Source organism: Balearica regulorum, chromosome 8 (genome assembly GCF_011004875.1).
Source record: "Balearica regulorum gibbericeps isolate bBalReg1 chromosome 8, bBalReg1.pri, whole genome shotgun sequence".
In the NCBI taxonomy this organism is placed as follows: Eukaryota; Metazoa; Chordata; class Aves; order Gruiformes; family Gruidae; genus Balearica; species Balearica regulorum.
Window position 1 is genome coordinate 11,140,266 of NC_046191.1, and position 23,969 is coordinate 11,164,234.

Here is a 23,969-nt window from a genome sequence, read left to right on the forward strand (position 1 = left end):
GGGCGGCTCGGCAGCGGCGCTCGCCGGAGGTGGGGCGGACGCGTGAGAAGGAGGAGGCGGGGGTTGTGGCCGCGGGAGGAGGAGGAGCTGTGGTGGCGATCACGGCCACGGGTCCCGCAGCTGGGTTCCCTCCTCACATGGGGCCCCCTCGCTTGCCGCAGCGGCGGGGCAGACCCTCGCCGGGTTGCTGAGGAGCCGGGGGTTGGCCGCGGGCGGGGTATGCGGCCATGAGAGCTCGCGCCGCCCGCAGGCCCTGCTGGCGCCGCCGCTCAGGTAACGGCCAGCGCGCGCGCGGCGGTTGGGGGCAGCGCGCGAGGGTCGGAGAGGGGGCTGCCCGCGCTTCTGTGGGGAGCCGGCAAGGGGGGGGGTCCTTGCGGGTGGGGGGCACCCCCCGAAGGCGGAGGGGAGCCGCTCCGGGGAAGGGGTCCCTTACAGCGGGGGGGGGAAGGGGCAGCCGGCGGGGTTCCGCCGCTTCCCCCCCCCCCCGGCAGCGCGGTGAGGTGAGTGATGCGTTTCGGCCAGCAGGTGTATGCGTTCGCCCTGGGGGCGAGACGTGAGGGGGAAGCGGGTGCTGCAGGACGCCTAAGCGCTGCGGGGAAAGCCGGCTGCGGGGAAAGCCGGCTGCAGAAACTCGTGCCCTGATCCGGGGGCAAGGGTCTGCCTGAGCACAGCTAGGGTCTTTGCCTAACCACATGGGGATTACTTTGAAAACGCTCGCTTTGCCAAGAGGTGTGATAGCTTGGCTTGGGTTTTGCTATTTTAAGTGCTGCCCTGTAAGAATACATGAATCATGTTTTAATGACAGGCTCGTCTGTTAAGGTGTACGTGCATATAAGTTTGCATTATGGTCTTCAGATGAAAGGTACTGTATAAATGCAGATGATCACTCTTAATGTTGCATTCCTTTGAAGGTGGGAACTGTATTTTCTTTAAGTGTGGGAGACTTTCCACTTGAGTATTCTGATATGTGGTACCTTGACAGTTGAAAGCTAAAAATTCCAAGAGTATTGAATTAAATTTTATTTCAGTTTATAACTTTCTCTTTGTCCTCCTAAAAAAAGACTTATAACTAATATTTAGGCTAATTTATGGAAAGCCTTTATGCTTCAACTAAAATGACTATTATTATTATTAATAACCAGAGTTCTAGCATATTTTATTGTCTGCAAAATCAACAGACTCACAGTTCTATGGACTTAATTAGGCAGTGGAATTTACAACCTAAGATAAGATTTTTTTTTTTTTATGAGAAGCTCTGATATGCCCAGTGGGATAGCCATAAACCTTTCCATTCAGTCATCATCTTTGGAAATTATTGTTGCATGCCATATCCTGATAGGCCAATAAAAACGTCCTTTTCTGACTCTTGCAGAAGCATACCGTACAACTGTAGACATGACTATGTAATTCCATTGTCCGTTTTGGTTTGTCTTCATGTAAAATTTGCATGCAAAATGTGAGTTGCTTGAACTGAAGGCAAACAGGGATGTTTCCTGTCCCTGGTGGCAAGTGTGTGCTCTCCTATGTTTTTTGCTTGGAACTTGTTTTGTGCTGTTTCATTAGGATGAACAGCTGGCGGTGGGAGTGGAGCAGGAGATAGGGACAGAGCAATCCTTGCTTCAGTGCTTAATATTTTTGTGACTGTGGAAGGACAAAGGTGGTCCAAATGAGGTGTTCTGGTGGTACAGGCTTCCTGTAACCTAGTTATACCCTCCAATTCTATACATCTGTGCTTTTGTCATTGTAATTCTTTATGCAAATGATTTCACAAATTCATTGAAGAAATGCAGGGTTAAAGGAGGGGACTGTTGCTTCTGTGTGTGCTGCAGAAAAGAACGAAGCTTGTGGTTCACTTGCATCATATGTTCCCTTTCTGTATTCTTCCTGTAGCCGAGAACTGTGCATTTGCACAATGGCAAAGCTTTTTATTGTATCCTTGCAGCATGGTATCTTGCAGCTTGGCACCAGAATAAGTGCTCTTCTAGGCAAGATCAAAAAATGGTCAATGCTCATAATTTTTTTTAAGACCTTTTCCTGCTTTGTAGTTCCCTAACATATTCATTTGAAGTTATGTATTTATCAGTAAGTACATCTAATAATTGGCAGCTCTGTCATGCTGGCTCTATCTGTTGTCTGTTGCCAAGTCCTCTATCTGATTTGGATAGTAAGCTTTTTTTCATATGGCTCTGCCACTTTTTCTTAAGTTGAACACATTTCTGGTAGTGGCTAAGCCACTTCTTGATATGATTGTCCCATTGGTTGCACCGGAGAACTGTAATAGCTCTTGCAACCCGGAGGGGAGTTGAAATAACTTTGCTTTTGAAGGCTGACTTTGTACACTGCAGGTCAGTGGCTCACAAACTGTGTTACATGTTTCCCCTTGGTACCCAGGGCAGTTCAAATTGAGATGTAAATACCAGCAGTCTCCAATGTCTCCAGTATCTTAACAACAACAGATTTGGGAAGCCCTGTTCGTGCTTCAAAAACTCATAAATAAATTAGCCAAGACTGTGTTAACTGTTCCGTTTGTGCAGCCGGTCCCTTAAGTAAATGTGGTACTGGCTGTTTCATGGTAACGTGAAACCAGTAACACGGAGTGGTGTTTCAGCTGTGTTTTAAGGGTAGATTACAGAATGTGTTTAAATATTTGTCGAGATGATACTTTTAACTGGAAAATACAAATATTGACTGTCTTGTGTGATGTATAAATGTAAGATAGTGTCCAAGAGGTCAGTCAGGTATGAAATTCAGCCTGCTAATTTTATCTTCATCCTTCTTTCAAGCATTCTTGTTCTCTTTTCTTACCTTTGCTGTGCTGGATCATCTCGCTGTCTGCATTGAAACAACAAAAAGTTGCTTCCCATCTCCTGTGAATAATGCCCCCCCATCCCCCCCCCCCATCCCCCAGTGCTAATAAAGCTGTCAGCCCTCAGTCATAAACGTGGTGGAGGGGCTGAGGGGGAAAATCCTTGATTACTGAGATGTTACAATACCTGTTGGTATTGGAAGGCTTTGATTCCCTTTGCTCTTCTCAAGAGCTAAGCAAATGTCAGCCTGCTGACACCTGGAAGGCATGAGCTGCTTCTCAGTGTCTTTACTGAGCTCTGTTTTGTTAGGCAAACATAATATATTAAAATTGTCCATTTGAAGCAGCAGCTGTGTATTGTACATGATCTACTTGAGTGGTTATTTAACTCTTAACGATGCTCTCTAACTAGGCTAGAGCCTGTCTGCACTATGGATTGGAGTGACTAAAACCAGACTAGGAGACAAATGGATTTTTGCAAGGTCCTTCTGTACAGGTTTAGTTTTGTGTTATAATTGTACTCTAGAAACTGTTGGCAATTATACTATGGGCATAAGGATAAAGTGGTTTTCTGTTTGTTTGTGGGTTTTTATTCCCTCCCTCCCTTCCCCTCCCCCCCTCCCCCCCCCCCCCCCGTTATATTTGCCTTCTAAATGTGTGCCAGAATTTATGCCTATGCTTGATGCAAATATTTTTAAACCTACAACCCTTGGCCCTGAATACTGAGTTCTGCAGTAAGTTAATGGCTAGTCTCTCTTACTGGTTTCAAACTTGGCTACAGTCACAAAATAAATGAACTGTTTGTTTCAGCTTAGCCTCTTGTGGAGGTTTGTTTGCATTATAAAACCACGATGCAGTTTAGCAGACTTCCAGTTTCTGGAGTGGTGTAGTAAGGCTAATGCAGGTCTCTTCTGAGGAATGTCGGCCCTAGTTATGGGAATCTGATGCTGTGACAGTGCTGGCTAGAGCTAGGAATTATCCCCTACAGGGGAGATGAAATTAAAACAAAATGTTACCTAAGTGAAAATAGAAAATGTTGGGATTTTCACGTTCAAGTGCAGTGTTGTAACTAAGACTATAAACTGGACCCTAAGACTTAACCTGTAGTTAAGTAAGTAGTCAAAAAGACTTCAGCTTCGGCATGAGCTGGGCCGAATATAGTGCAAGCTCTGATTCTTGTAGCTACCTTGTCTGTAAATATTTGATGTTATCTTCCTCCCCAAGACTGGAAGCTAAGTTATGGACAAACCAGTTCCCTCTGTTAGGAAAGTGGATGACAGCAGTTGAGAACAAAATTGTGAAATGCCTGGTTCTCTTTACCTGTTTAATGTGATTTCTTGTGTTTCATTCCCAAACATTTTTTTCTTCTCTAGGTTAAGATTTTGTTCTTTACATTCCTTTGAAGCTTTTCCAAAATGTGCACGTTACTACAGTGATTTCTTTTTTCCTTTTCTTTCCCCCAAGTTATTATTTTGTTGAGTGACACTTGCCAGCGTAATTCCTTCATGTTTTTGTAGTGCTGGGTTTTGAAGCTATATCAGACTATGAGTTTAAACAGTTAACTCTTGGCAAATGACTTATGTCAAAGCTTTGGCATCTTGTTCTTCAGAAAACCTTTTCAAATTAATAACATGCATCCACCAGATTTATTGCTTTCCAGGCTGAATGCCTAGCGACAGTCTTCTGTGTCTAAAAATGGTTGTTGTTGTTAAGGCCATCTTTTAGGAAATTGTGAGTTTGACATTTGAGTGCAAATATGCACATATTTATAAAGATACTGGGGACAGAAAAAGTCTTAGTAATGAATTGAAATGTTTTTGGAAGGATCTTGTTTTATACCCTGGGGCGTTAAAGAGATGCTGCTAAATTTGAGAAGCCTTTCCCATTTTTATGTCTATGAAGTATAAAGTGTTAAGTACTGGCTAATATATGTTACCTGTTAGTTCTACATTGATGTGTGGGGTATAACTTGACGTGCTATTGTGGAGTTTCCATCTTTAAATATTTGCAGGCTTAGGCATTGGTTTTGAAAGCCAAACCTCTAATTAACCAAATAAATGCTGAAAATATTTGTATTTATAGTAATTTCTACAGTTCAAAAATCAATGCATTCATGCAGTGGAGGAACTGATCTTTAATATATTAACATGGTTAATTTTTTTTTTAATCTTCAAGTTTTGTTTTTTAAGCCAAGAAATTAAAATGTGGTAGGGCATGAAACATTCTGAAATTGTGCTTTTCAGTAATGTAGTAAATGGATGAGTAGGGCAGGTATGCATTTTGAGAGATGTATTTCTAAAAGGTTTTTGTCTTAGCAGAGCAGGGTGTGTCAGAAATAGTGGTCTGAAAGCTGAGAATTTATTAGGAAATATTTTTTTAGAGTGTTAAGTGTCCTTTTATTTTTAACTGGCTGTTGAGCACAGCTTAAGAGTTTTTAAGCTAAACTTTGATATGAAAAAACCCCCAAAAAACAACCCAACAACCTTTTAGTTGGTTGCAGGATTTGCAGGATAGTCTTGGATTCTGTTCAGTGCACTTTAATTAACCGTACAAGGTAGTAAATTAAAGTACCTCAGACTGACTTGACAGTCAATTAAACCTTGGTTGATTTCATTGAGAATGTGATCATTAGGGTAATTGGCCAAAATGACAGGAGGCCCACTTGGAATTATGCCCACATGAAATTTTCCTCTAATTCTGTGTATGCAGTCCTGGGCAGAAAGCTAGACAAATGGAGCTCTATCCTAATAATTTCCAAGGATTTTGTGTAGCTGTCTGGAAATAAGGCAAACTCTAGCAGGCAAAAATGAAGGAATTGGTTACTTGGGAATCCAGATGGCAAAATCTTTTGGGGTTTATGTTGTGTGAAGTACTTTGAATCTTTTCGTTGTGGGATTTGTATAGAGTTTTGCGAAGTTCACCATGTGATTTCAATCAAAAGGATGTGTATGTGTGAGGGTGATTTTTTTATTATTTTTTTTTTTTTAAATAGATTGAGAGAATGTGTTAAGAGCTGGTCTTCTGTTAATGATATCGGGATACTTAAGACAGAATTAAGCTTTTCCTCCTGTTTAAGATTGCTTACCTAACTCTGTTATCTTCCTCCAGTTAAGACAACAGCATTCTTCTCTATTTTGCTTTTGCATATATCTTGCTTTGCTTGAAAACTTAAACTTATAGTCCTGATTTAATAGTTGCTTTATTTTGCTAGGCTGCAGTGTGGATGTGTTGTTTTACTAGATTTAGTGGGGTTATCTGCAATCTCCAGGGTCCGCTTCATATAGCATTACTGTGATACTGGAGTGTCAGACTGTGCATTTCTGGGGCAAGTGCTTGTTCCCTTCCTTGGAAAGTATCTAGTGCATGTGGGCACTTCTCTGATGCAAGTAAGTTCTAAAAAATTGTTTCTTCAATTACAGCAGGTTTTCTGGTCAGTCTCCAAAGATACTTGCATCTCCTCTTCCAGAAAATGAATTGTTAACACTATAGTTTCCTGTCTATCCTCTTTCCATGGACAGTTTGTTCTTTATCTCCTTGAAAAGTAACCAAATGTTACTTTGTCCCTTTCAGATTAAAAGGAATTATTTAAGTGTGCCTTGGAAATTCCTGGGCATCTTCTCTATAGCTGAGGAGGTTCTCTGGGCTGTTTTTCACAACTGGAGAGATACAACAGGCTTTATCTTCCCATGGTGCTTCTGTACCATTTCCAGACCCTCAAGGCTCATGGGGCAAGAATATGAGGTCAGAAATTGGATCCTAATCTTCTGTGTGGCAGTCAGCCACACCATAACATTAGACTATGTAGTACTATCATCTGAAAAGTGCAGTAAGCTCACGCATGTGGGAATCTGCGTATAAAATTCTGTATGAATACCGTGATGTAGGATTTGATAGAGATTAAATTTTCTTAATTAGGCCCTGGTAAGACTCTTATATCCACCTCTCCCCAACTCCCATTTAGAGAGGTAAGTGTTAAGATGTTTAGAATAAACACCCTTGAAAAATACATGGGGGTTTTTATTGTTGTTTTTAATTATTTTTCTTTTTTGGAGGGGACAACCTGAAATTAATTCCATGCAGTTCAACAGAGCTTGCTTCCGAAGGCAGGGAAAGACTACGTGTTTTTCTGAAGTGTTGGCACAGAGCATCTCGGAAAGATACACTGCATACAAAACATGGGTATAGCAGCACTGCTATATATTCGGAGGACAGCTGGTATGCCTCTGTTTTTGAGATGCTCTTCAAATTTAGTGTATTGTTCAGGTTCTGTACATCTGTGTAAATAGAAGTGTAATTGCCTGGCCTGCTCCCTGCTTGTGATTATTTTTTCCACCTTTTTTTTTAATTTTATTGTTTCTTTCCCCTCCCTCCAGTTTTTCGTTCACCCTTAGGGAAAAAAAAAAAAAGAAAGCTATTCTCTTTGTGATTGCTTACTTTTTTCAGGTTTTGTAGGGGCTCACCAAATTACTGTAAATAAATAGCTAAGTGTGGAAAAGATGAATAACCTCCTGAGTCTAAGGTTTAAAGGGGAAAGAAAAAAAAAAAAAGTAGGCCACCTGTCAGGTTTCCCAGTCCAAGCTGAATTTGATGGGCTCCAGAGTCATCCTGATTACTTCATCATCCTCTTAAAAAGAAAAAAAAAAATTCCCTTACTGTTGTTTCTTCCCTCTTCTTTTTTTTTTTCTCTTTTCTCCTACTTGGCAAATGTAGCTTATTTCCTGTGTTTTCAGTTGCACTGAAATTAATATGGCTTTAAAAAGTGTTTTTGTGGGGACAATTGTTCTGGCAGTTTCTTGTAAGAATACTTTGTTTTTTATAGTAGGATTGTTGATGTTTTTATCAATTTGGGGGCTAGATCTTTAGTACATATAAACTTGTGTTCCTACCAGTTAAGGAATTTGTCTTGGAACACTCAAGGGTGAAAGCTTTAAAAACAAAGGTTTTGGTGCTCCAGCTACTATTATTGACAGCTAATAATTTTCCTTATGTCAACTGAAAGTTGATCTGGTTTTTATAGTTAGGGATCCTTTGTTCAGTCCCTAATGCGAAATGGTTTCTTGCAATAGCAGTAGATTGGTCACCAACTGCTACTGAAGTAGACTAGAACGTTACATTTTGTGGGTTTCCTCCTGCTTAGTTGATTGCTTTAGCAACCAGAACTTAAGTAAAAAAGAAAGGGGGTGGGGAGCGAATGCAAGTTGTTAACAGTAACATTTCGAGTTCCAAATCTATTCATTTTGTAATAGCCAGAGCATAGGGTATTTCCATGAATCTAAAAAGAAAAGTTCATTAGATAGTTCATCTTTACTGATGATGCTGTATGGTTGGTTGTGGTGGTGTTTTGGTTTTTTTTCTTTGTTTTTTTAATGCCCCTACTTGGATATCTTCTGCTCTTTTCCTTATTCTGTTAAACTGGTGGAAGCTGTGTAGGAGTCCTATCAAACTTATTAGATATGTTTACAATAATGGTAATCTCAATTTCTTGTATTTTAGGATCCAAGAAGAGTAGAGAAGACAGCAAATTACCTAAGATGTGAAAAGTCCTCCCTTAGCAAAATAAAACCTTGTTTTCAAAATGGACCGAAGTAAGCGGAATTCAATAGCAGGATTTCCACCACGCTTGGAGCGCGCTGAAGACTTTGATGGTGGTGCTGGAGGAGAAGGGACTGCATCACAGATAGGACGAGTTTGTACCTCTTCATACAGAGCCCTGATAAGTGCCTTTTCCAGACTTACTCGTCTTGATGACTTCACATGTGAGAAAATTGGCTCTGGTTTCTTCTCTGAGGTGTTCAAGGTCTGTGTTTAGTTCTTTCCTCTCTTCATGTTGATTGCTTCATGTTTGGTGCTGAGAATGTACGGGAGTATCAGCAGAAGTACTTTTTGCTGAAGTCAGCTTGTATTTGTTCTTGTATTTGCTTTACTCAGGATGAATGAGTGAGTGATGAAGAACTTGCAGGTCTCAAATATTTCCTCTGTCACTCTACCAGCTATTTTTCATCACTTGTAATTTATTTGGGCAGTTGAAGAAGCTATTTTGGAGAAACAGCAAAAAGAATTGGTTTATCTTTTGGTCTCTGCCATGTGTTTTTGCATTCATGTAGTGTATTAAACACCAATGGCTATTGGTTCTCTTGTATGTAAGTGCAAGTGTCTTTAATTTAGTTAGATTATTAGTTTTGTGGGATTATACTCATTCCTTTGGTAGTCTTTGCCTCCCAACACTAGATGCATATGTGTTAGGAGATCTACACGATTACTGAATTTGAAACCACAAAATTTATTGCACTGAAGTTACAATACAATTAGCTGCTCTTCTCTCTTTCCTTTGCTGCTTGTTATGCCATGTGTCTAACTCAATCAGAGATTGGTTTGAAGCAAATAGTATGAATGAGAAAATCTGATATTGTCAGTGACTTGCTGCTATGAATCTGGGAAGTGGATAAGATCTTTGTAAAGTAATTTGTGAAACCATACAGGCAACCCCAGTTTTATAGTGCTGGTGATATTTCTGCTGTTCTGACAAGGTTTATCATAGAGGAATAGGACATTGACTTGACTTCCAGGCTTTCAGGCGTTGTGAAAACAATTTGTTTCCTTGTCCTAGTTCCTGACTTTAAATGAAGTCACTCTCCAAATAATTTCCATTTCAGTGAAATGCCAGAAAACTTTATCTCACAATATATTATGTCCATGCCATCACACTTCATGTAGTTTATTCTTTAAAAAGTTAAACAAAAAACCTCTTATCCAGCTTTATTGCTGAAAATAGATATGTGAATTAGAAAATTAAAATTATTTTTACGTTAATTTAATACCCAAAGGCATTCAGATCTCTCTCTACCTTTCCTCTTGTGTAAAGGCAAATCACTCCACGGAAGTTTTTCTGTTTAGCTAGATATATGAAATTTAATTTCCGCCAACACAAGCTTTTAATTCTTTCAAATGGGCAGACATGAAGAATTTTATTTGGGGTGTGTAGAAGACTTGGTATAGGTTAGTTCTTTATAAAGCCGGCTTGTATACCAATAGAAAACAAGGTTTGGGGTTTTTGTTTGTTTGTTTTTTCTTCATATTCTCCTGTTTGGAAAACTTTCTGTAATGCATTTTGTAGTAACTGTCTTCGTATCCAAACGTTTCTCAACGTGAAATGAACTGATTTTAAAAATTCTGTGTGCCAATGGAACTCATCTTTACAGCTTCTATGGCAAAGCTGCTGTGAAATGTATAATAGACTTGGGTCATCTCTACGTAACTGGGAAATAACAGACCTTGGTTTGTTTGTGTGAATTTCAGAATTCATGTTTTGGAGTAGTTTTGTCTTAGGTTTGTCTTGGTGTTGCTGATTAGACATTGCATCTCTTTGTATTCTGTAAATTCAGGATTTAGCCCTCTTATGCACTGAAAAATCCGAGTATTAAGGTTATGAATTTATCCTATAGTAGTATTGCCAATCATATTTATGTTGGGATTTCAAAAAGTTTTGTAGTCGAATAGCTACATACTTTGTGAACAGACTTACTAGGTGAAATAGCTATAATACTCTGCTGTGCACTGGTGAGGAACATCATGGAGAAGCGCCGTGAGGCAAGGTGCTTGCATATCCAGCAGAAAGGAATGGTATTATTGATCATTAGGAAACAAAAGTAGGTGGGGAAAAAAGGTGGCTAAAAGTAAAGGTAAATTTCCAGCATTCATAGTAATTGATTTATTAAGAATATGTTATTTTAAGAGAGCACTTGGTTTAGTCAGGCATACAGAGGTAAACATCTGTTTGAGAACTTATATCCGGGATTTCTCTCAATCAACATCTAATTTACCTTCTGTGCATAAATAAGCCTGCTAACTCTTTAAAAACCTTCCCCTGCCATTCCCCCTTTCAGTAAGCTAAACTAGACATCAAATGGTGTCAGCCTGCCATCAGTGGCATTACTGTAAGAGAGCCATGGTAGCAGTCTGAATATCTAGTGTCTGTTTTCCCAGAAACAACCACAGACCTCCTGCAGGGAAACAATGAGTGATAAAGCCTTTTCCTTCACATCGAATTCAAACAAGGTCTCGCTTCAGTTTTGGCACAAAGGGATGAGAGTGCATTACGACCTTATCTTAGATGCAGTTCCATACTCATTTAAGAAGGTTTCTGTTCTGCTAGTTTATCAGCCTGACCACCTCTGTCATTAATCCTACTGTGCTGATGATCAGATTTCATGCAAGAACCTTGATGTGCTTCCAGGAAGGAGAACCTCGTGGTTTGACACAGTTAAAGTTCAGTCTGATCTGCAGGCGCCCAGCTAAGTGACTGAACTCGAGAAAAATCCAGGATAGTTCTAGACTTACTGCGTAAATAACTTTACAAGAGCAATGAAGCCTTCCCTTTAAATTAGCAAATGTGTTTTCAAAAACCTCATGTCACCAGAGATTTTTCAATTATGTATGTCTATTGTTTTGTGAGCATCATACTTTGGGTTCACTCAAGTGATTTAGCAAAGAACGCTTGGACTTTTTTGATGATTTTTGTTTTGCTATGTAACTGACAGTTGTTTCCAGTGATTTCTTCCCCTCCATCCTTTTCTGTGGAAACTCCTTTTTATATATAGTCTGTCACGGTTGATAGAAGTTGCCTTCTCTTGACTTGGGAATAGGAGTACATTACAGCTTAGATGTATATATTAATGGTCATGTGTGCTGTGAATGATCTTTTAGTATTTCTAGTGCACCTTTATTCATGCACAAATTAAAATTTGTGGTTTGTTCAGCATAAAGTTTTAAACTAGCATTTTGATTTTGTCAGGCATCACTATAAGAATTCATATTCATGTTCACCTGAATACTAAGTATTATTGAAACTAGTTTAGAAAAACCAAACTTTGTCAAACTATTAGCAATCTAGTTTGAAGCAGCTGACTGACTAGTGCCTGTTCTAATTTTCAAAGGCAAGTGCAGAACACTGAGGTTTGCTTTTAAGATTGAGCTAGGCAAAGACTGTTTATGTAAATGAACAATGCCCAGCCATGATCCCAAACCTTTAAATTCCTAGCTGGGAAGGTTATTCACGTGAGTAGTGGAAGAGGCGCGTAACACCTTAAAAAAAATCAGTTGATTAAATACTTGTTTAATGGTGGATGGGCAAAGATGAATAGCAGATGCATAAGACATAATGCAAAATAAACTACTTCTTGGAGCCAAAATACTAAGCACCTGAGCATCAGTGCCTCCAAAGAAAAATTTTGAGATGAAAATCAGTGTTCCCATTTCAGCATATCTACTGAAAGCACCAAGCGCTGAGCACTTGGTTTATGATCCCCTATAACTTAAGATCATTTCTGCAGAACTTCTGGCTACACAGTTTTCCTGTTTTTGCTCTTGTGAAGCAAATTTTACCTACTAATCCCCACTGGGTTAAATGCCTCTCTCTTTTTTTTTTTTTTTTTTAATTGCCTCCCCTCGAGCACTTGTTATTTATGGTTTTACATTGCTACTTTATAGTAGTAGTTCCTTCTAGATCACATTTATCTGGCTTATTTATGAAGATGTCTTGTAAGATGCATCAGAACCATATGAAAAACAGGATATGATGAATCTTTGCGCTGATATAACATGGATACCCTTGAGAAACAAATGCTGGAAATATCAGTGCTGTTCTATGTGTGTGAACTCCATAGCCTATTAAACCAGCGCTATCCAGCTGCAAGGCCAAGTCTGAATGCAGAGAGGGTAGTGTGCTTTTGGTTGACTTAACAAGATGGATGATGAGTGCAAATGGGCCAGTATGCTCAGGATATTCATGCTGCGTGTGTTTATGCTGTAACGCCTCTTATTTGAATATCCTGGAATGATGGTCCTCAATTCATCAATTGGTTGTTAGTCTTTATTTTGTATGGCCAAATTTGTGCTCTGAGTCTCAAAAGTGCTGACTGATCAGAGAAGGTGTGCCTGTTTAAATACATACCTTGTGCCTGAGGCGAGGATCCTGTTTCTCATATTTATTTAATGTCTTCAAGGTATCTTAAAGATAAGCAGCATCCAGCTATCTAATGGGAAAGGAGAAACAGGGCTGATGTGGAGTTGTGTGTAGGGGTAGTGTGAAGAACACTTACATATAATTGTTTTTTGTCAAATACTTTTAACGTACTTAAGATAAAACTGGTAGTTCTTTTACCTCTGATGTATCTAGTATCATTTATGTTTTGTATCATTTCTGATACTATGTCTCTCAGGCACATTGTTATGCTGATGGCCTTGATCTCTGGAACATCTGACTGTGTTAGATCTGAGCGATACTACAGATCTGGCTTTCCCAAAGTGACTCATTGAGAGCTGTCTTTTTTTGTGCTTTATGACTTGATTACCATTCCGCTTGATTAACATCTCTCTCTGTGTTTGTCTGTAATTTTGCAGGCCTTGAGGAGTCCAGTGCAGAAATGTTTGATGTTAAACAGTAGTCACTTTCTTCTTTTGGCCTCTGACCTAAGAATGACAGGACTTGCTAACTGGAATAAACTGTGGAGTAAGAACTGTAAAGTAGACTAAGTGAGGGACTAACTCATAGGACTTCAGACACTTGACATGCCCCACCCCCCCAAAAAAAAAAAAGAAAAAGAAGTATCTGTCTTGGTTGGTGTGAATATCTATTTTCATGTTATACTTTGCCCATTATGTCTCATGGTTAAACTATATGTTTAAAAATAAGGGCCTTATGGACTTCTCAAGGTTTGGGAGGGTTATTAGATCATCTACATACACACTGCTACATAATCAAAGGTCATTATATTGTACCAGTAACTGGTATTTTGTCTACAGTATACGTTGGCACTGTTTTTTGCCCTCCCCTCCTCTCACTGCTACCCCACCCCCTGTTGTTGTTGTTTTCTTTTTAACTCAGTTCTAAACTGAAGACCTCAAAGACATTATCATGGATTCCAGTGCTTAGTGTTTTATCTCACTGCTGTAAATTTGTACCTAACTTGAAATGCGTGGACCTGCTAGTCCACCCAGTTGTTCTTTCTATTTTGGTTAGGCCAGTGCCTTTTTAGTACCTCTTCTTCCCTCCCTATAAAACTTGATGTACATTATCAAGTTGGGTTTTGACCCCTTTGGTGTGTTAAGTAGTCCCAAGTTCTGTCTCTTTCCTGTCCCACTATGGGAGTGACCTAGTTCTTGCAATACAGGTTTAAGTCTTTCCAACATCTTTCTCTCTTTAAAGTGGACATCCTAACTCAGAATGCCCTAGTTCTATCTTAACAATGACATGTAAAAACTAGCCTTTTGCTTTGTGTCACACTTTTATAACGCACACCACTCGTTGTTTTCATAGCACAGTAGTACCTTATGTTTAATGGGTGTGGGTCTCCTGTAGCCTTCAATCTTCATTTATAGTGAAGTTTTCCATTTGGGTATGTTAATTTTTGCTCAGATGGACCTAAGACACAAAGTGGCCTTCACTACTTAGTGAAATAATGCGAACAGGGTAATGCTACAAACTTAGAAGTTTCACATTTTTCTGAGTGGCAACTTCCATCAGTGAGCTGGGAGGAAATGCAGAATATTGAGTAACAGGAGGCCTAGCTCAGTTCCTCTGGAAGCTCAGTAAAAGACTTCCGTATATTACGCTGCTTTGTCACGTACAACTGCGTCTTGAGCTATCATTAGCCAGTCTTTAATCTAGTTGTAGTGGGTTGTGGCACAAAGTCAGATGTCTTGCAGAAGTTGGTGTGTTCATGTATGTATATTGCTATTGTAAAACACTTACACAATCAGCTTAATAAATCTTATCACCTAATTTTAAAATAAATGTAAAGCTGGGAAGGGATGTTATGAGAACTACTACAGTATCCTTAGCTGAGCCAGGCTTAAGTATATGTGATCTATTCTTGGCAGCTATTTTCAGCCTGCCCTTTAAACTTCCATTATAGAAGATTCTAGAACCTCCTTTGGTATATCCAGGCTATACTTTATTATTTTTTTTAACTATCCTTTTATAGCTAGAAGTTCCCAGTTTGAGTTGTTTCTGCAGCTGGTCCTGTCTATTTGCTTATTGACTCTACTAGCAACTCATTACTGACAGAGGGTTCAGTTGTCCTGTGGCATTTGGTGATATATCATGTCAACAGAGGCCTTCTTCCAAGACTGAAATGTCTGTGAACATGTAGAAGGAGGGAAGGAGATATTTGAGAAGTTTTATAATGAGCATGCAGAGAAGGGAATGCCAATTCAGATTAAAAAGAGAGGATAACCGCAAAAAGGACATGGAGAAGGTGTGGAAAAAATGGCAAGAGAATCTGAATTCAAGGCAAGGGAGCTGCTGCTTGGGTTTTCAGCCTATGCTCAGCAAAATCCCACTGGAGAAGGTGCTGGAAACCAGTGGCTCAGAGTGTGTAGGCAGCACTTTCCAGAACTGGAATCTTTATTAACTTGGTTTTTGACAGATAAGCAGGCACTGCAGTATTTGAACTGTCAGTGTGTTTTAAATCTAAATGTGAGTCTGCATTGTTGCCAGTCTTTGCAGGGTGGCTAAGAATAAAACTGGTACGGAGCTCTGTCCTGCAGGACAATGCCCTAGCGCATTCCCAGGACTCTACAAGGAAGTTCTTACTGTCTCTTCTGTGTTACACCTGTTGCTGCATAAATGGGATGTCAGTCTTCAGGACTGTCAAACCAATACCTTTTCCTTGAATTCTTTTAAGGGGGAAGGGGTTAGATGTCAGCATAAATCAAGGAGATTCTGAGCATTCCAACTGGAGACAAACTTTGCTTAATCCTAACGTACCCTTTTGATTATTATTTCAAAACTCTCCACATAAACACTGACAACAGGAAAAAGTTCATTTCTTTGTTAATACCAAACTAAGGGATGATTTTTGCTCTTAGCACAACTCTGGCTTTTGCTTTTGAATGGATTCATTGCTTTGTCACCACGTTGTAGGCCAAAATGACATTCTTCAAGGTGACATTAATCTCTCAATAAAATCCCTTAACTGGGCACAATGCTTGTGCGTTTTTATGTAGAGAATGATAGAAAGACTAATTGTGTAGGTAGTTTTCTTTATGGTAGCTGTTGTATATGAGATTTACTGTTGCTGGAGCCATAGCTTGGTTGACATAGTGCATGTGTGAACCTGTATTGTGTCCACAAGACACAATAGTAGTAGTAACAAGAGTTTTTGTCGTGTTGTTAGTAGCATACTGGGATAACTGCACTTACTTTTTTTTTTCCTGGAAACTAATTCTTGCCCAGTAGGCATAATTGCTTTCTGCAAGTTTTGCTTATGTCAAGCTTTGGCATTTTTATTACTATTTAGGCCTTCCTACCACATTGTACATCTTTATGTGTTTTTCCTTGCTTTATAGAATTGTGGAGTCAAAAGCATAGGGTTGGAAAAGACTTAATGCCATCTTGTTCTTCATCCTTTTGTCCCAGGGCAAAAGCAGCTTTATCTGTCATTTTTCATGGACATCTCCCTAACCTATTCTTTAAAGCTCACTATTGCACTGGAAGATTTTAAGTCCCAGGTATCTCTGAAGAATCAATTTTATTGAGCAAGAGCAGAGTGGTTGCATCATAAGCCACACTGGACTGAAAAACCTCCAGCAGTAGATTAAGCTACCCTGACTTCCTGTGAAGATGATGGACGTGCACAGCCCCTTCATCTGGTTGAGCTGGGAGGGCAGAAGCTCTTTACAGAGGGATGGTAAAAATCTACCAAGGAAGTGAGAAAGCATCTGGAGGATGTGCTTTCCATCATCTATATATTCTTTCCTCATACCTTCTTTATTTAGAATGATTGTCATTTTGTCTTAAGGAACAAAATAGTAACACTGATTTAGAAATTTGAAGTACAACTAAAATATCTTTCTACATAACTTATAAGGGAAGCATTTCTGGTATTCAGGTTAAAAATATTCTGAAGGCAGCACTGAAGTAGAAGTCAGCTGATAATGTGAAATTTCACAGGAAACCTCAAATCTATCTCATGCTGCTTCTTTGTCCTTAATGGTTCAGTTTCAAAGTTCTCTCACTTTCTAATACACTGTTTTGAACATTTAGTGTAAGGTTTGCACGACAAAAGAATCCTCTTTGATTGCCTCTGGAATTAACAGCCTGATCAGGGGCCTGAACAAACGTAGGTGTTCTTCAAAAACTGTGTAAAACTTTAGAGGTGACATCACACAGTACACTTGATATTTGTGGGACTATTTGATAGGCTTAAAAGGTATTTTATTTTAGTTACCTTATGAAGTATTTGTAGGAAACTGTCTAGTTGTATGTATTAAATAGCTTTTCAACATTGGATATTTGACTTTTCTAAAGCTGGAGTACTGTGACACTTGGTGTCAACACATGGGGAAAATTAATATATATTATATATATAATAACTAGAAAATTGATTCAGTGAATGACTTCAGTCTTAACGTGTTTGGTGTATAAAAAGTGATGTCATTACAGTGCATAAACATTCTTATAATGAGAAAACAGTTGTTTGAAGGTACTCTTTCACTAGTGTAGTGAAAAAAAGGCATAGTAAGGCCCAATGGCTAGAAGCTGTAATAACTGTAGGAACAGCCTCACCAGCCAGAAATCGTCTTCTCTCTCCTATTGGTTCATTGGTGATACTTGTAACTGTCCTGTTTTTTTTTTTTTTTTTTTTTTTTTAGAATGTTCTTCATTAAGCTTGGCAAATTGTTGATAAACTTACTACTAAGAGTTTAAGGCCACCAATTTTGGAAACTAAAGGTCTAGACAATTGATTTTTTTTTTTTTTTCACAGAAGTGTTTGGGTTTTTTCTCCTTGAGATTGGTGTAGCTACATCAGGAAAAATGAGATACTTCAGGCTCTGCTTATGACATAATGTCAGAAGAAGTCCTCGTAGGTTGGAAAATGAGAATGTACATACTGGTTACGCAGATCTAATATTTGGTCTTGTAGGCATGGGAAGTATACCTTGTGACTGAGAAGTGACACCTCTTTGAGCAGTGTGTGTCTTCCCTCGCCCAGGTGTGGTGCGTTGTTCCTCTTCTAAATTTCTGCTTTCTTTCTGTTGCGGTGGGAAAGAGCCATTGCAGTTGTCACTGCCCTCCCTGTGTGATGTGATGCCTGTTAGAAAGACAGCAAATTGTCTTGTCCACATGTGCCTTTTGGTCTCATTTCTTATTTCAATAGGATTTAGGTTTAAATCTGAAAATCTTCCCCTTTAGACTAGTGGAGGAAACTCTTTCACCTTGCTCAAGATGACAGAAGCAAGATATTTGAGGCTTAAGGTCTCTTACGTGAAGTTACAGTGTTAAAACATGTTAATTGTTTGCTTGGGAATACAGTCATTCTGTGTGTTATATAAACTGGCCAAGAAAGCTAGAATAACTTTGAAACTTCATTTCAAGCTCTTGAGTTATATCAGCTAGGTGGTTCTAATCAATCTCTTTCTACTCTGATATTTGTCAGGAGTAGGAAGAAGCCCCATTCTGGAACTGAGATGAAGCATAAATCCTGAGGATGCTGGTGCTTTCTTAGTCTAAGTAGAAGTCTTGTAAGTTTGATTTGTCTCATGCTGATGTGTGAAATACTAGCCTTTTGGAACCCTTCTATCAACGGTTAAGATGATTTGTATGGTAACCACTAAACCAGACAGTTGTCTTTTTCTTGCTAATGATTTTTTGGTTATTGAGGTGCCAAGTCACTGTCATCTTAGTCCTTGTCACTTAATTAGCCAATACTTTTATAGGGCATAGGCTGTGGGGACAAGTAGTAATAAATAGGCCTTATCCAATGGATCCTTAACATAGGAGTTAAAAACCTCATCTGCATTATTTATGGATTGCACAATTGGGGCAAAATACTCACTTTATCCTCACTCATGTTTGAGTATCATTAAAATTCAGAATTACCTGTCTGACTTGCAGGGCACTCTTACATTTAGCAGAATTGACAATGCTTTGAAATACAGAGTAGAAGGGAGGGTTAATTCACGTTCGTTATCTGAAATAAGTCCTGAATTTTATTTATTTATTTTCTGACTTGAAGTCTTAAGATATGCATGTAAGAATCACCTTATAACATCACCTGAGGAAACACTGAGAGTGACTCAAAAGCTGTGACCAGGTAGCAGATCTAATGAAAGCCTTGCCTTTTGTAGTGGTGTTGAAAAATTTTAAGAACATTTTCAAAATTGTATTTCTGTAATACTTTTTCCTAACGTCCTATTTGGCATCACAAGTAAAGTCTAAAACTATACTAAGTGAAGCAAATTAACAAACAGAGTAAAGACAGATTTGCTTACATTGTGTTTTACTTTCTCTGGTTTCGTCAGCCAGCTTCTCTGCTGAAAAAAGAAATCTTTGGCAAATATGGCAGAACTATCATTATATCCTGAAAGTGAAAGATTTGTTTCTTTAGTAAAAATCCAGAACAAAAATCACTGAAACAAACTTGATGCTATAAGAATATCCAGTCAAAAAAATGAATGTAAGTCGCTCATTTTGAAATACTTATCACCTGTTTAGAAACTTGGTCTCTTAACTCTTGTTGAACAGCTGATACATTGAATGTCTGAAGTAAGTCTTTGTTGTCCTCACAACCAGTGAGAATGCTTGCAAATTCTGTCAACAATAAGAAAGGCACTCTGAAACCGTAATAAGTGGGACCTTGCAATAAGACATAACCCCCGGTTGGATTTTGTGTTTAGTACAGTGACTTCTGTAGTTCAGAGTCCTTTGGGCCTTTGATTTTCTTCTGGAAGAAAAGTTGTGCCAATCTGAGTATCATTGTGCACTTTCACAGGGGCAAAGCAGGTGGCAAGATTCCCTTGGCACAGAAATGTTTGTGGGCTTTTTGTCTTGTTTTCCATAATAATTTCTCTAGCACAGTTAAATGATCTGTTTAGTTTTCTGCTTTGGATGGAGATGTGCTGGGTTGGCAGCTCTGGGATTTTCTGTGTTTTGCCAGCTGGCAAATGTGGACATTTGTGTAAGCTCATTCATAGCTGATACTGAGAGACAGGTGCTGATTTACTGTTCTTCAAATAACTGTGCTGGCATATGTCCAATATTAACACGACTGCACCTACAGAACAGAGTGCATCACTTAAGATCATTGTGACACACCTCTCTGAACACTTATTTACTGGTTTTGGGAGGGGGAGAAAGGTTAAATATATATTTCAGTGGTGGATTTCACTGCCTGTGCCTGGAGAATGTGTGGCTGATGGTAATATGCATGCATGTCTTACTGACTAGTATGAAATCTAAAAATGAAAAGTACAAATTATTATTGATGCAAGTAATAGAAAGGAGATGTTGTTTAGTCTCAGATCCATAGGGAATGCTTCCTCATAGCCCCTTAGTAGCCACTGGTAATGATTAGAGAAAGGAACTCCCAAACCTGCATGAGATGGCTTCTGGTAGTCTTTACTTCTCCAGTTGTTGGGGGATGTTCTGTTCTTAGGGGCTGCTGAGGCCATATCCAAATTGTAGGGACTGCCTTCTCCTGTCCTTGTGAGCTTCCTCTGTCTGGGACCCCCCCCCCGGCTGCTGACCCAACCTCACTGTGCTTGTCCCAGCCTGAGAGCGCTTTGGGGCGGCTGCATGGCCCTTTGTGCTGGGCAGCAGCAGGCACTGCTCTGCATGGGGGGGGGGGGGCTACTGTTTCATGGCCTTGTGGGATTAGAGGTTGAGGAGAGGACAGAGCTATGAAACATCCGCTGGAGGAATCCATACTGAGACAACATTGTTTTGTTAACTAATCTGTAGCTGACAATGTGTCTGAGTCACTGACGGTTTGTAACTTTCACATCATCTGCCTGCAATTAAGTCCTGCAAATCCAATTCTTGCACTTCCTAGCCTTTACTGACAATGAGGAGGCAGAAGAAATTACATGGTATACTTAATTAGCTACTTTTTTGCTAGAACTTACTTCTTTAGAGGAGTAGTTCCATGAAGGTTTAAATAACAAGAAACTATTTAGAACTTTTGATTTTGGCCATAACCCGACAGTTATTAAATGTAGCAATTTATAAAAACTTAAGTATCCTCAAGTAAGGAAAATGTACCTCCTTTATACTCCCTGCTCTCTTCTTGTATGTGATTGTGGTCGAGTCCTAGTGCTGCAACTGTGATTATAGTAGCAATAGTTGTGTGCCAGTGGGCTCTGGTCTGAAATGCGAGATTGACTTCTTCACTCATGCATGGTAACATATATTTGAAAGATTTATAAAGGAAAGGTAAGGGAATTATTTCTGCCCCAAACCCCACTTTCTCTCAAGGTTCCCATACAGATTTTGAAAATGAATGTAACAAACATGTTTGATGAATAGCGATGATGATATCATTGGTATAGTAGGGGGACTGCGTGCTCAGTACCAAATGGTTAATGCACCGTAAAAGACTAAAGGTGCAATTATATGTCAGGAAGACTTAGCCTGAAGTGTGTTGGGGTTTTTTGCTTCAAAAGCATCTGCAGATTATGTAAATACCATCATCTTTCATACAGGATAAACCCATAGTAACATGGGAAATATTTAACCATAAGTATTGCAAGTTAAATAAGAAAATAAGGACACAGATACAGTATCTGATTATGTATTATCTTTAGATGTTACATTTGCAGATGTCAAACTTCCAGCTTCCCTGACAGGTAGACAGCAATATCATCTCCATTTTATAGCTACAGTTAAAGAGGGAATGAAAGTAAGTGAAGTAGCATGCCCTGGGCTGTTCAATGAGCTGATGATACTTTTCATTTTCAATGTTAGCCAAGCTCTCAGTTCTGTACTTCAAACTCAATATTTCTTTTCATTTCTAGACTATGACATTAGACTCGGGTATAAAGTACATACTTGAGCTATATGCTGAGGTTGTGGTATAACAATGCTCTTATGCATTTTATTGCCTAGTACTTAAGAGGTGGCTCCATGTTCCTTCTCCTGGATTGCAAAGGGAATTTTATATGGTTACATTCTGGTGAACTGGCTACAAAATCAGTCAACTTTCCCACCTGGGCTGTGCCTGTTTATATCTCCTCTCAAACTATAGAACAATAGTCCTCTGATTAATTTGTGCTTTCAAAATAAGACTGTAGTCTCTTTTTGCCTTTATGATTTGATTGAGATCAGGTTAACAGCAGAGAGGTATACACAGATTCCTGTCAATAAATGGTTTGTTTAAAATAAATGAATGCTGTATTTTGAGCCCCGGTTCTCCATTACAGTGGCAATGAAGAAAAACAAAATACAAAAGAAAAATTGAGGGGGTTTTGGCACACACAAATGGATTTATAAAGTATCAATGTTACTGCTGTCTCACTAATTATAAATTCACTTTAGTTTGGAAAAAAAAAATTGGAGAACTCATTTGACTGTAGATGTGGACATATGCTGTAGTAATTGAACTTGCTACTTTGCTGAATTGGTGATGCTAGAAGTTACTAAAGTTATTGAAGTAGGATCTTTGATCGATACCGAGCCTTTGTACTAAAGGGAAAATGGCAAAGGCTCCAACTTTTTATGTGTATTTCTCACAACCGTTTTTAGTAATAGAAAATAGTGGAGTCACAATTACTGTCAGGCTTTTGAAAGGTACAGAAACTAGGCACAAAACAAAACCCGAAACATCTTCTGAACCTGTGCAAAAGTTTTTGTAACACGTGCTGACTAGTTTTGTTTGGCAAAGTTTTGTTACACTTGGCAGGCTTCTCTCTTGCTACAAGAAGTTAGAATGTAGTGACATTATGTACTACTACTCTGAAAACAACCACAACCCAATCTGGCTCCCTAGCATCAACATAGCAGCTTATTATTGTCTGGACTGATGTATTTCTTTTAAGCTTCTATTTGTCACTGCAAATTTTCCTAGTGACGTGAGATTTTTGACTTAATATAGGCATCACTTCTAAGAATGTGTGTATCTGACTGTGGGTACATTGTAATGTTTAGAAAAACATTTGAGATTCCAGTTTTACAAACAGTGTGATCTGAGCTGAAGAACAGGTTTGTCCTCTCAATTAAAGGGAGCTTTCTTCAATCAAACATAGAGTACTACTATATAGCATAGTTAGTGCAAACAGCCTAGAAAAGTAACTAAGGTAATGTCTTCATCTCTTGTCATCACAAGAGAAATTACTCACAAATCAGATGGAGACATTTAAGACTGTTCCAGACAAGAGGTTAATAGAAGGTGGCATAGATAATAAAAACTCATTTGACCTTTGCTGTATATATCACTAACATGAAGGCTGCAGGCTGAATGTGGAGGAAGCATTTGAATCGGTGAGTGCAAGGTTAGTCAGTATAAGTAAAAATATGTCCAGCATTTTTGTGGATAATACAGTGAGCTCAGGAACAGGAAGCAAACTCAGGGAAGGTCATATATTTGGACTAGAGAGGGCTGCTTTTTAAGTGGTACTTTGGATGCATGGCAGGAGAGGTGAAGGTGACGTGGCCAGATGAAGATGGAGGTGTGTAAAAGAACGAAGAAAGAATTGGTGTGGATGCTAGAAATAGAGGCAACATGATTTTATGTAGTAGGATGTATAATATCTGTAAATGTAATTAAGTATTGAGGCTGGATACCGGAAGAGGGAAAGGTAAGGAAAAACTGGAAAGCAATTAAATGCAGTTTTGGAAGAGAACAGTGACAAAATGCTTCCGAATCATTGTTATACAGTTGGAAAATAATGAAAATGTAGTGAAAAGCTAGGGGCAAAATTGAAAGTTGTATTGGCAGATTTATAACATAAATATTAGGAAATGTTCTTCAGATGCTTATTCCAAGGACCACCTGAAAAGGTACAGTTAATAGTAAAGGTCAAAAAGGCCTTGTGAAAGATGAAATCAGGCTAGATTTCAGGAATTGCTTAAATGTTCTTCCCCCTTTGGTCCAGGCAAAAAGCAGAAGTAATATAAAGGTTTGGATTTTCAGAAAGCCCTGATGTAGCTATATGACTTAATAAATAATTACTTAAATGATACTTAGGGTTTTTTAATAATAAAGAATTTTGTAGCTAAGCAGCAAGCTGAAAATTAAAGCCACCAATTTTTGCAGGATATTTCTCATGTGAACTTGGTACAGCGTTTATATAGCAACTAGTTCTTTTGAAGGTGAGCCCTGTTCAATCACTATTATGAGATTTCCTTCAAATATTTTATTATTTCTGTACCTGGATCCATGAGTTCCTC

At 39.0% G+C, this 23,969-nt stretch overlaps 1 protein-coding gene across 1 annotated transcript in view; it reads left to right on the forward strand.

Annotated features, from left to right (window-relative positions):
* Window positions 1-23,969, forward strand: part of TESK2 (testis associated actin remodelling kinase 2) — an 84,268-nt gene continuing 60,299 nt past the window's right edge. The window contains exons 1-2 of the mRNA XM_075759536.1: window positions 1-273; window positions 8,300-8,603. Of these exons, the coding sequence (XP_075615651.1) occupies window positions 8,382-8,603 (222 nt within the window). The 5' untranslated portion in view covers window positions 1-273; window positions 8,300-8,381. The remainder of the gene's footprint in view (window positions 274-8,299; window positions 8,604-23,969) is intronic.